Genomic DNA, 12348 nt, shown 5'->3' on the forward strand with positions numbered 1-12348 from the left:
ATTTACTTACCTCTCAGGGGGAAAAAACAGCCCAGAGAAAAGACAGTACAGCGCTTGTACTGTTTTTTCGTCCGTTAGTCCCCGTCTCTGCGCTGTTTTTTCCCCCTGAGATGTCAAACCAACTAGCCCAATCCCAAGCTTTAGTCAAGTTCATTTCCTTAACCCTGTTCACTTATCCCTACTCACTTCCTAGCTGCAAGGAACCTCCTATTTACGGCGATGCATTATAAAAGGACCTGTACTGATGAAGCTATACACTGAGGAGAAAATGCTTCTTGAGAACGATGATTCGGGGCTGCAAGTTGACCACGGAGCTTTCAACAGTGATGGTAAGCTCAATAAGCCATTCTGCTTATCTGCACGTAGATCCACGTTAGTGTTCTATATTTCATTCCCTACGCCAGCATCTGTCCCCGCAGTAATGCGAGTTCCCGCGCTATTGCGCTCTAATTGCAGCGTATACACAAACTAGCTCGGCCGCCTATAGGAGCACGCGCTATGCTTACCTGCTTTTTATTCTTCGTTACAGCGGTGTACTGCAATCCCGAATAGAGAATGCTTCCGAATGTAGCAAAGATAAGGCAGACGTTCGAAGTTAGAAGCCACGTGTAATTGCCAGCCAGACTCAATGAGTGCTGTAAAAAGAAGCCCTTTGGGGAGAGAAAGCAGTGCGAAGAGCAAAAGGACATCAGTTTCTATTTTTGAAGTGCTGTCATTGCCCTTAATGATTCCTTGATCACTTAAGTTGTCATTTTCGTCTGTCGTACACTATTAGTTTGTATGAAATACAACCACAGTGGCGTCAATAGTTTATTACCGTCGCCAGTGTTTTTATCCTTGGTGACGGTGTTTAGCGCCGCTAAGAAGCGAAATGTCTCCGAAAGGCACCCCCCGTGGCTGCAAAGTCGTGCACTCACTCTAAATAATAGTTTTCTGGGTGGCCTTCTTTTCTTAGGAGCAGTTCTTTTCCAAGTATTAGTTCAGCAAGAAGTGGCCGAAAATGAATCCTTCAACCTGGTGTTTTTACCGCAACAGCTTAGTCCGCAACGTCCCAAAAGAGGGCTAGAGTAACAATCACAAGATATTTGTTGCACAACGCATGGAGCGCGAATTCATAATCGCCTTGAAATATTTCTCAGTTTCTGCCAAAACATTGCATGCTTTTTTCTTTGCTACAAGTGCAATATGTCCACAGGTGGTGTATTAGTCACGGCATCGCCAAGAGGAGGCTGTTAAGAATAAAAAAGAAAAGGCTGTTTGACTCTGACAAAGTTCACTCACCCATTCACCTGTTACCGAATACAGGTCCATGATCAGCGCGACGCAGTGAATGCAGTGTGCTCCACAGATTAAAAAGGGGCATCCATTATGACGCCATCGTGCGTACACAGAGGTTATCGCCACGCTGATCTGAAAGGGGGGCGCAGAATCTGTAAGCAACTGCATCCTATTCGAAGTGTGTGTGCTTAGCGTTGTTATATTTGCTTTTTTTTTTGGTCATGTCCACTGAGCTGTTCCTTCCCGGAGAAAACCACTGGTTCAGCAGTATCACAAACTACTTTAAAATTTCACCAAATTATGTAGAACCACACTTGAAAAGGCTTGCTAGGAAGTCGACCCGCCGCAGAGACAAAAAAGGCTTTTCTTTGGTGAAAAATTTAGGGCTTGCCTGCTAGCCAGAGGAATAGATGAGAACTCCTCAAAGAGCACCTAAGAACGAATTGGCAAGAATAATGCCAAAATCAAGGCAGCTGAGTACTCCTTTGAGGTTGGCGCTATAAGTAATGGTGGCCGTTGCACTTCTGAATGAAGTCTGCAGGGAGCAGGCTTATGTCAATTACCACTGCAATCTTCCAGAGCTGCCACTCTCCACTTCTACGTGGTTCCGCACATGCCTAGCATTTCCTAGCAGCGCGCTGTCTTACATATGAACGACGCCTTTAATATTGAAAGCTTGGCGGTCCCTTTCACTGCTCAAGACGCACACGTCAACTCCCGGTTTTTTGCTGAATGTGCCATTTATTTCATTCTAATCAAAAGCGCCATGTCAACCACCGAAGACATACCTATTAAGAAAGCGCGAGAACCCAATTGCAAGTACATTCCGTAGGCCTACAAAGACACGCACGCGTACTGCAAAAAGCCCACGATCTTTGCGTATATGCCAGTGTGGCTTCGCCACAAGCTGCCAACGGCATTGTCCTCCCCTTCAAGCCAATCCCAAATCGTGTCCCTTCGTTATGAGGGGCGCGTTGATACTATTTCTCGATAATCGACAATATTAGAAACATCTCTTGCAACCTTTGTTTAGAAAAGAGGGAAGACGATTCGTCCCGTCCATTTGCTGAGGAAGAAGTCAAGATGTGGGTTACAGTGGCTGGGGCATGATGTACAGTCACCAGCAAAAAGTTTTCGGGATGTGCAGCGCGTGGCCGACGGGGTGAAAAACTGCATTGCTGTGCCATCTGCAGCCCGCGAGCGCCAGGTCGAGGCTCAAGAACCGGGCGTTCTAGGTGCGCTGTGCGCATGCCTGTCCTCCATTTGTTACCAGCCATCTCTCATCACTCGCTTCCCCGTGCCATGCTTTCGACATTCGCGGCAGCCGCGGCAGCCGCGGCAGCCATCGCCGTCGTTCTGCTGTCACTGGTGCTGCAAAATACGTAGCCAGCGGCCGCTGTTTGCGCGGCGCGGAACGTTGCATAAATCTTATGTTTCAAGAGGCATTGCTGTTTGAGCACGAATTGTATTTATATTTTTTTTAACCAACGTGCGGATAAATTATCAGCTCTCCCACAGTTGCCGTTGTAGTCGTCTCAGCGAATAATTAGCATAACATTTGTTTTGAAGTAGTTCCGACAAGACAAGAGTTAGAGCCGTTTTCTGCAACCATACATCCTGCTTAGACTGTCCTGTATGGGCAGCAGACGCGTATTCCCTATCGTTTACAGCTTCCTATAAACTAACTATGGCAAGTAAATGTGCTTCGGCGTAGTGCTAACATCGTGCTCACGGCCAATTTCACTCGGATTTTTTACATCATACCTACATTAGAGTGAGCGCCAGATCATTCACCAGAATGTTGGCTTTGCCGCAAGATTATATTTGGCGACGCGACGTTTTTCTATGCATCCCGTCGACGTACGCAGTTTCTAACCGGTAGCCTAAATAGCTCCTGTAAAATAAATTTAGTCGTCAACCATTACGTCACTTGGAAGGTAAGATGGAGGCGAAAATTAAGAACGGGCGTGGTACGAGGTTTCCGCGCACGTTAAACGTCCCCATGTTGTCAAAATTAACCCCGAGCCGTCCAATAACTCCAATAACACCCCCCTCATTGCCCACTGCCCTCATTGCCCTTGTAGCGTCGCCGCAATAAACACTACAATCAATGAATGACGATAAGATTTCTTCAACGTTGCGCAACGCGCAAACGGCGTCCGCTGGCTGCATGTTTTCTTGCACCAGAGACAGCAGAACGACGCCGATGGTCAGGCGGCGCCACCGCGGCTGCCGCGAATGTCGAAAGCATGGCATGAAAGAATGTCGAAAGAATGTCGAAAGCGAGCGAGTGATCAGAGATGACCGATAACGCCCATACGTCGGGAATTCCATAAATAACAATGATTGTCCCTCCTACTAGGGGTTTATATGACAGGTAAGCGCCGTGTGACAAAAAATTGGCCGCGTATCTGCTCCTTTCGTTGCAAATGTGTCGTCAAAAGAGGACAGTCTTTATCAACCTTTGCCGAGTAAATGCCTACCTTCGCTCTCCCGCTTACCTCTCATGTTGTTCCTCTTGGGTCGCGCTCCTCCCAAGGTGAAGACGCCACAAGTGTGCTTAAGTCATTTTAAATTTCCCGCGTTCCACTGCTCCAAACCGGGTGTCTCGATGCCAACGCTGCCGTACGGCGAAGACGCGCGTTAATCGAGGCGGCCTACCTCAACGTTTATAGAACCGCGTTTCCCTACTCCACGTGCGTTGCAAGCAGAACGTGGAACCTATCTAGTGGAACCTTTTGTAACTGTTGCCGGTTGATTTCTTAAAATGGCGCCAGAAGCTATAGTGTCGCGGGCGACAGCAGGCGACGGCGGAGGGATTTTTTTTTCTGCAGTTGATGAAGTATTTAATTGCGCAAAAGTCAAGCATGTATGATTTTTTTATAAAGGAACACTGGAGATATCACTTCTGTATTAATTTGTTGTCTTATATTTGCGTAATGTCTTGTTCTTTTTCAACAACGTTGACAAGTATGAACATTACACCGGACTTGGGTATATTTAGCTGTGACTATATAAGACTATTGCTCAGGGATTGTTTTACTTTGGCCGGGTGGCTGAATCGAGTCACAGACAGACATACAGACAGACCAAAATTTCTGGGTTTAAGTAGCCCAAGAAGTCTATCGGCTTTAAAACTCCCACCTCCCCTCCCGGGAACCCCTGTGTAGATGCGACGCATAGGGGGTTCGCGTTGCAGCGTTGGACAGCGGAGGAACGGCGCTGGAACGATGGAGCGGAGCGGCGCACGCACCGCGTTTTATAGCGCGCATAACGGTGAGGGGAGAGAGAGATAACACTTTATTTAACAAAGGGTTAGCGCAGCTTGGTGGCCAAAGACCGTAGAGCTTCGGCGACTGTGGCTGCCCGACCCGTTAGTAACTTCTGGAGATCCAGGCTTGAGCATGCCAGTGCTGCTTCCCACTGGTCGAGGGAGGTGATGAGAGGGAAGGGATCGTACTTGCAGGCCCACATATGGTGGTGTAATGTGGCCCGTTCTCCGCAGTGCTGGCAGAGTGTTGTGGGGTACAGCGAGGGGTGAATGTGATGAAGGACGGCTAAACAGGGGAGGGATTCAGTTTGAAGCTGACGCCAAAGGCGTTCCTCTTCCACTGATAGGGATGGGTGGGCGGGAGGATGGGTGGGACGGGAGGATGGGCGGCGGGAGAGGCGGTGATGTTCCGTGATTTCTCTGTACGTGAGTAAACTATCACGGGTTGATCTGGCTCCATGAGAGGCAGTGTTGGCATCACAGGCCCGGGAGACGAGAGCTCGGGCTGCGGTGTGTGCCACTTCATTTCCTCCAATACCCGTGTGGGCAGGGAACCAGATCAATTCTACAGGATCAGTAGGTGGTTTTTGATTAAGAATTTGGTGGGCCTGAGGCGAGATCTGGCCTCTGGCGTAGTTTACAATGGCCGTTTTCGAATCTGAGAATATGAATCGGGGTGTTGGCCTATGTGTGAGTGCAAGTGCTATCGCCGCCTCTTCCGCCACTTGAGGGTGACGGGTTCGGATAGTGAGGGTCGTGAGTGGGGGAGAATCGGGTGAGTTGATGGCTGCCAGGGCAAAATCGTCCACATGACGATACTCCGCTGCATCAACATACAGTGTGCTTGGGTCAATGGGGTATTTTGCTGTTAATGCACGGGCTCGTTGCGCCCTTCTTTGGGAATGATATTGGGGGTGCATGTTTCGAGGAAGGGGCCGAATAATGATGTTTTCTCTCGTAACGGTTTCGATGGGTGATTTTATCTCGGGCTCTTGTAGGTAGCCAATGCGCAGGCTGTCTAGGAGGGCTCTACCGGCTACACTGGGCGTCAGGCGGCCAAGCTGCCCCGTGCGATGTCCTTCGATTAGCTCTGTGGCTGTATTGTACACGCCTGTGCTCTCCAGTCTGGCAGTGGAAGCTCCTGGCGGTATTTGTAGAGCGGCTCGATAAGCCTTCCGAATTAGGCAATCCACTTTTCGAATTTCCGCTTCCGTGAGGCTAAGATACGGGAGCGCATATGTAATCCTACTTATTAGGAATGCTTGTATTAGTTTTAGCCTATCGTTTTCTTTGAGGCCATGTCGTCGTGCTACAATTCGTCTAAGAAGCCCGATTATTTGCGCTACATGAGCCGATAATTTCCTGATGTACGCTGTGTTTCGTCGGTCCTGTTGTAGAGGCAGTCCAAGTATGTTTATTTGCATTACCCGTGGTACGGGTGTACCCCCCAGCTGTATCGCGATTGAGGGGTCTCGCGGAGCTCTAGATTTCTTGGATGGGAAGACTAATAGTTCGGATTTGGCTGGTGAACAGTGAAGGCCAGCCAAGGCCGCGCCTTCTTCTACGGCTGTTGCTCCAGCCTGTAGGGTGGCTTCAAGTTGAGCATCACTACCTCCCTTTACTCAGAGCGTGATGTCGTCCGCGTAAAGGGTGTAATGCAATTCCGGTATCTGATCTAATGTGGTTGGTATATGAGCCACTGCTAGGTTAAAGAGCAACGGGGAAATAACGGATCCCTGAGGAGTACCGCACGATGGAAGCTGTATATCGGGCAGTGTGAGATTTCCCAATCGGAGTGTGGCCGTTCTTTGTGTGAGGAACGCGCGCACGTAGTTATATACTCGAGCTCCTGGTCCTATGCGTTCCAGACCTCTCAGGATAGCATCGTGGGTAACTCTATCGAAGGCTTTGGTTAAATCCAGGGCTAAAAGAGCTGTGGCATCCGCTATGGGTGGGTTTTCCAGAATATCATGATGCATCCTCAAGTGTATATCATTTGTGGAAAGCCCTGCTCGAAAGCCGTACATATTGGGGGACAGAGATTGCGTGTTTTCGACGAAACGATTTAACCTAGCTAGAATTACCCGTTCTAGTAATTTGCCAATACATGAGGTTAGCGAGATGGGTCTTAAATGATCCAGAGATAGTGGCTTGCCCGGCTTTGGTATGAATGTTACGTTCGCATGGCGAAACTCTTTAGGGAGCGTGCCCTCCTTCCAATGGTAATTGAATACCCAAACTAAGTAGGCTATGGAGGCGTCATCTAAATTTCGTAAAATTTTATTAGTAACTCTGTCTTCACCCGGGGCTGAGGTTGTACGAAGTTCATGCAAGGTTTCCCGCACCTCCGCCTCAGTAATGTCCTCATCCAGAGTAGGGTTGGGGGAGCCGGCATAATCGGCATGCTGGACCTGCTCACCTTCAGGGATGTACATATTTCTCAGCTTTTCCAGCACTGCGTTCGGGGTCTCTGCCGCTTCATGGATCAAGAGAGTGATTCTGTGAGGGGACGCGCCGGCGCCAGTGCGTCTGCCGCGGCTATGACGCAACACAATCCACTTTAATCCGAACCAATCCAAGCCAAGCCAATTCAATCGAATCCAATCCAATGCCCCTCGCGAGAGAGTGTTCGCTATCGGAGAGGAGAGGGGGTGAGTGGCGGAGAGCGCAGCTGGCGCGGCGAGGAGAATGGGGGAGGGGTGGACGCCGACAACGCCGGATGGATGCAGGGACAAGGCCAGTGAATGAGATGCGTTCGCATCTAATAAACAACACGCACACACGCGCATGAAAGCTGTCGGCGTACGGGTACAGTGGCTGCCGCGTGCAGCCGGCAGTTCATTGCTTTCACTGGAAGGGGAGAAGGATGGGGCCCCGTGGGAGCTCTCCGTGCGCTAGGCACGGGTAACTAGAACCAGCAAACGCCATTGGAGGAAGCATTGTGTATTGTCGATGGACGGCTGCTTAATTTATTTTTTAGGGGGAAGGGTGGCGCAGGCGTCACACCAATCGAAATTTTTCCTTAGCTTTGAGTGAGGGGAGACAGGCGACGTGCGGGTGGCAAAACCTGAAGCTCGCTTTCAGAACACTACACGCGAGGAAACCAAGGAAAAGCCCCGTTTTGAGAATTTAATCGCCACAAGGGTGGGCGTCCCGTTCGAACAGCACTTTCTCTTGACCAACTAGTGGCCGCAGGTGTCTCAGACGGAAGTGCAGTTTTGCGTAATCTTAAATAACCATTCAGACATTACGGAAAGTTGGACACAAGAGTGACAAGTGCGCCGTCATTACAATGAGGTTTATGTTTTTTTCGGGTTGGATGTCCAATATGCTTCCGTATTTGTTGCCGTAGATTTAAAGCATTTTGTTATCCCTGTAATGCATGTGCTACTGTGGTTTCCTGTGGAACGTGCCATGAGGCGCGGCAGCGTCAGAGTTTGGGAGGCAAGTGTGCAAGCAAACAGCGCATCGACGACATGCTGACCTCATTGTTTGCAAATGGCCTGCATTTTTTTTTTCGTTGAAGAGGGTTGTATCAGATAAAGTTTTTACCAAGATGCCTTGTTTTCTCGATGTAGGTGTTTTGTTGATTCAGTGTCGTGTTAACATGTATATCGTATTTATGTAATTGCTATGCGAAAATTGACTCTGTGCAGAACACAATTTTTTTACGTTTTGACATTCGACGTTTGATGCGGAGAAATACTAGAAATTACGTAATTCTGAACGAGAAATGAAAATTTGACCTGTGCGCTCATCAAGAACTCCCAAATACAGTAATAAATTTATCTACAGCGCTTATATAAAACGGCGAAAAACAGAAAAAAATACATCGAATGCAGGTCAACAATGCTCCCAGCGCGCGCCCTGAAAACTCCCAGTTAGAGGAAATAATATACTCCCAATGGTAGCCCTCAAAACTACCTTTGTACTGGCAGTAAAAGAAACCCCCATATGCTACTGAACACAACCGGAAATATTGGGAGTAAGGCGGTAGTCCCATTGGAAGGAGTTTTGAAAACTCCGAATGGGTACTGAGTTATGCGAGAAGCTATTCGCTGCCATTTCGCTTATTTGTGTTCTGTGTGTTGAGCCTCGACCCGGCGCTCGCAGGCTGCAGATGACGCATCATTGCAGTTTGGCGCCGCTCGACACGCGCTGCACATCCCGCCAACTTTTGCTGGCGATTGTACATGACAGTGCGCGTTCGTAAATACTGGTGATTTATTCCATTAGCTTATTCACGTCAACTGCAAGACAAAGACAGCTGATAGACTTCAGAGTGAACCTACGCTGCTCTGTCGGGATACATGTGCCTCCATGTTTTCCCACCTCCGTGCATCGAGCTGAACCCCTCCTCTTTTTATTCCCTCGAGCTAGGATGTCCCCCACCAGAGTTTGTTCCCTAAGATCAGGTACTCATTTCTAATCTCTAAGCGCTTCTGCTAGCGCGGCTCCTCCGAAAGACCGCTTGGCGGATCTGTTCTGAAAGGGGTCGCCAACGTTCTGCTCCGCAAGTAGTCACTATGGGTAGTCATTTGTTGCGCACGCTTCTTTTCCATAACAGATGTAGGTTACGCTTGTGTCATGCTTTGAGGGCGCTTTCCATGCATCTGGTCCCCCGCCGCACAGTGTTAAAGTGTCAAAGCTGTATGCCACAATTCTGATCCCCAATGGCAACCTGTCGAAGATGTATATATTTGTACTCCTCAGGTTTCCTCGCATAGGTGGGGAGAGCTGAAGTTTTCGGTATACCCATTTCAGTTCTTTTAGGCTCCGTCGTGCCGCGACTTAGCTATCGCAGTGAAGTATTCTTAGCAGATATCCTGACTGACTCAACGAGATTATGTTATTCAGAATTCTTAGGCGGCTGATAGATTACCCATTTCGCACGATCCCCGGTGCTAAACCATCTAAACTAGCTGTAAAGAACTTTGACAAGGTGGTATCTCCTTGTCGGACGCGTTTTATTTTCAATTTATTCATGTTACCGCTGCGGGTATGACAATAATGAGCAGAATGGGTGGTATGTTAGAAATATTAAGTACAGTACTGTGCATCAAACTAAACCAAATAAACTGTAAAACATTAAAAATGAGCATACAACAAAAGAATCGACATGTCGGCTCGGTTTGAGTATCGGTATCGGTTTAATATTTTGAGTGGTAGAAAGAAGCACTATGACCCTGAACTCACAACTAACCTTACTGAAACCATTGTTTTAACTAAAGCACTTTTTTTGCGTGTATTACAAACGTAGCGAGCAGTTTTTTCGCAATAACGAAGCACGTTTGAGTAGTAGATATTTAAAAAGATGTTTGAAAATAGCGGTGAATAATTGCTTTTTTATAAACAGGAACTAATTTTTGGTGCCCGTGCACTAGAGACATTTCGCCAGGCCCTAGTGCTTTTTTCAGGCCACTGTCGGGAATTGTTGACTTTAAGGGAACAAATAATGCTATAATTTTCGCGTCATTATTGTCATTTTCGGAACATTAAAACAGGCATACTTGCCAGGATTTCTGCTCTATTGTCTGTTTTTTTCATGGTTGGAAGTGTGTTCTAAAGCTGGTCAAAACTTACCATCAAGAAGGGGAGAACGCACAGGGGTAGAAAGTGAGGTGCAAAAATGAGACCGCTCGGCATGCTTTCCATACGCCTTTGCTCAAAAATGTTCACTGCCTGCCAAGCGCACACGGAGCTCGTTATTAGGTTGCAAATCTGCAAGAAAAATTGTTTCCGTCATTGGAACAATACATAACATCAATAAGCGTAGTCTGGCAATGTTACCAACAATAATGGTAACGGATTTGGCACTGTCCTCGGGCGACGGCAAGTAATGTCTAAGTTTTAGGGTTCCCAATTATTGTCAATCGCTTGTATTGGCGGCCTTGCGCTGTCGGTGGTGGCGTAAGCTGAAACGCCTGACGGCAAAGCCAACTTTATTCACGTGTTGTAATCACGATGATGATGATAATGATGAGTAGGATGCCCTTAAATTGTTGGGCACCTATCATTTCGGAGGGATTGGATAGGGATAAAGTGTTGACTCTGCCGCTGTTGGAGCTTATAGGTAGGTTGTTGGATCTCGGCGTTCGCAGCTCGCGGGGCCGCGGGCGCAAGTTTCGCGCTATAGCATGCCACAGTCGGAGCCACCCAGCGTCGTCTCTCGCACTACGTTCATCTTCTAGGGCGGGACGGGTAGGCAGCGCGGTTCGATCCGTGGAAAAGCGTGAAGCCATTGAAGAACGTAGACTTCACCATAATCACACAAGAACGATCTACAATAATAGCGTATGCCACATATTTGCATCCGGGCAACACTCCACGAAATGAGTTTAGTTTTGGTCCATACAAAGTTTCGCGTGTTCATTTCGGTTACTGGCGGTGAGCGCGACCACGGGCGGCGCTGCGAAACGCGCCTCCGTGACGTCGGCTTAGGGATTCTCGCATTGGTCGTCTGCTTCACTGGGGTTCGCTCTGCCTGTTATTTCTTTGCTCGCGATTGACATTTGATGCTTGTCCGCCCCAGATTTTGCATTTGCGTAACTATTTACCATAATAAAAGACTTAAAATCGCTTACACGAGCTGAACGCGTGATTTAAAGTATAGTTTTTGATACCGCTCCGGAAGTAACACTGGCGGCGCCGCCCCATTCGTGCGAAGCCGGTCATGTGCGGAGCGCGAAGAGTCGCAGCTAGGCGTCAGCTTCTGTATCGAGCAATCTTTCGAACAAAGGGAACAGCTAGAGTCTAATAACGAACAGCGAAAATACAACACTAAAACAAATTCCAGGCGTTCAGGTCGGTAGGCTTTGGTAGGAGGCATTCCGATTCCCGGTAATCGTATGTAAGGTAAAACAGTTTTTGCAACCTTGTTGAACACTCCACATCACTTTATGTTGTCATGGCATGAAGGTATGCTGACATGCACTATGGGACACAAAAAATCTAGGTTGAGTTCCAAATAACCTACTGTGTGTATAGGCGCGGGCTGGTTTTATAGGAGGCTTATAACCAGTATGGAGGCTAATTGAGCAAAACGCGTAACGTCTATGGTAAAAATACAGCAACACTATGCTTCTTCAGACCTGGAGTAATATTTCGCTGAATTTACCTCAGTCATATCTTTCCAATATTCACATATGCCTTATAGCAAAATTGCACTCAAGTAGAGGAGGGGGCGATGGAAGATAAAACTTTATTTAACAGTAAAATAGAGCTGGTTAGTGGGAGGGCTCCTTAGTCCAGGACAAGGGAGTAACAATAATTTTCAACTCATTCAATGTCATTCAGAGTAGGCCAGGATTTGTTTTTTTATTGCGCCTGAATGGGTTGGCAAACAATAAAGAGCTGCTTGGTCATAATCTTCAGTTTCGATTCTTGTTACACTGAAAACCGACACGTATACGATCTGTTGCATTCGTTAGCGAGTATATCAAGCCTCCGGCACCGTAATCATGTAATAACTATTCGGGTAGAGATTCACTTCGTTAGGATAACGATGGTTAAGGTAGAAATTCGGGGCATAAAAGCGGCCTTCGAGCACTTCACAACGTTGACTCCGCCGTTTCGCGGTGGCGTAGCACAAACCTTCTTATTGCATTTTCATGTGAATACACAACGCACGCTGCGGATATGCACCTTTTTGTACGCGGCCATAACGAAAGCCAATTTGTGAAGAAGGGAATGTATGCCATACAGCCTGAAGAAAAAATCTATACGATTTTTGTGAGCCTCCTAAACATCTCCAAACCTACTAATAAGACCTTTAAGAAGGGGCACAAAAAATCAATGCG

The 12348-nt window shown here is 47.7% G+C and overlaps 1 protein-coding gene across 7 annotated transcripts in view; it reads right to left on the bottom strand.

Annotated features, from left to right (window-relative positions):
• The window catches only part of LOC144165193 (multidrug resistance-associated protein 1-like), a 333102-nt gene that overhangs the window by 238542 nt on the left and 82212 nt on the right, over window positions 1-12348 (bottom strand). For 5 of the 7 annotated variants that reach the window (XM_077695307.1, XM_077695310.1, XM_077695309.1 and 2 more), the window contains 3 exons: window positions 10133-10270; window positions 1282-1410; window positions 507-650 (listed from right to left, as the gene is read on the bottom strand). The exons of 1 other annotated variant lie outside the window; for it this stretch is intronic. In XM_077695307.1, the coding sequence (XP_077551433.1) occupies window positions 507-650; window positions 1282-1410; window positions 10133-10270 (411 nt within the window). The remainder of the gene's footprint in view (window positions 1-506; window positions 651-1281; window positions 1411-10132; window positions 10271-12348) is intronic. One more of the 7 variants, XM_077695308.1, reaches the window with a different exon arrangement.

Source organism: Haemaphysalis longicornis, unplaced genomic scaffold (genome assembly GCF_048455015.1).
Source record: "Haemaphysalis longicornis isolate Haplotype H1 unplaced genomic scaffold, Haemaphysalis longicornis Haplotype H1 scaffold_14, whole genome shotgun sequence".
Taxonomy (NCBI): Eukaryota; Metazoa; Arthropoda; class Arachnida; order Ixodida; family Ixodidae; genus Haemaphysalis; species Haemaphysalis longicornis.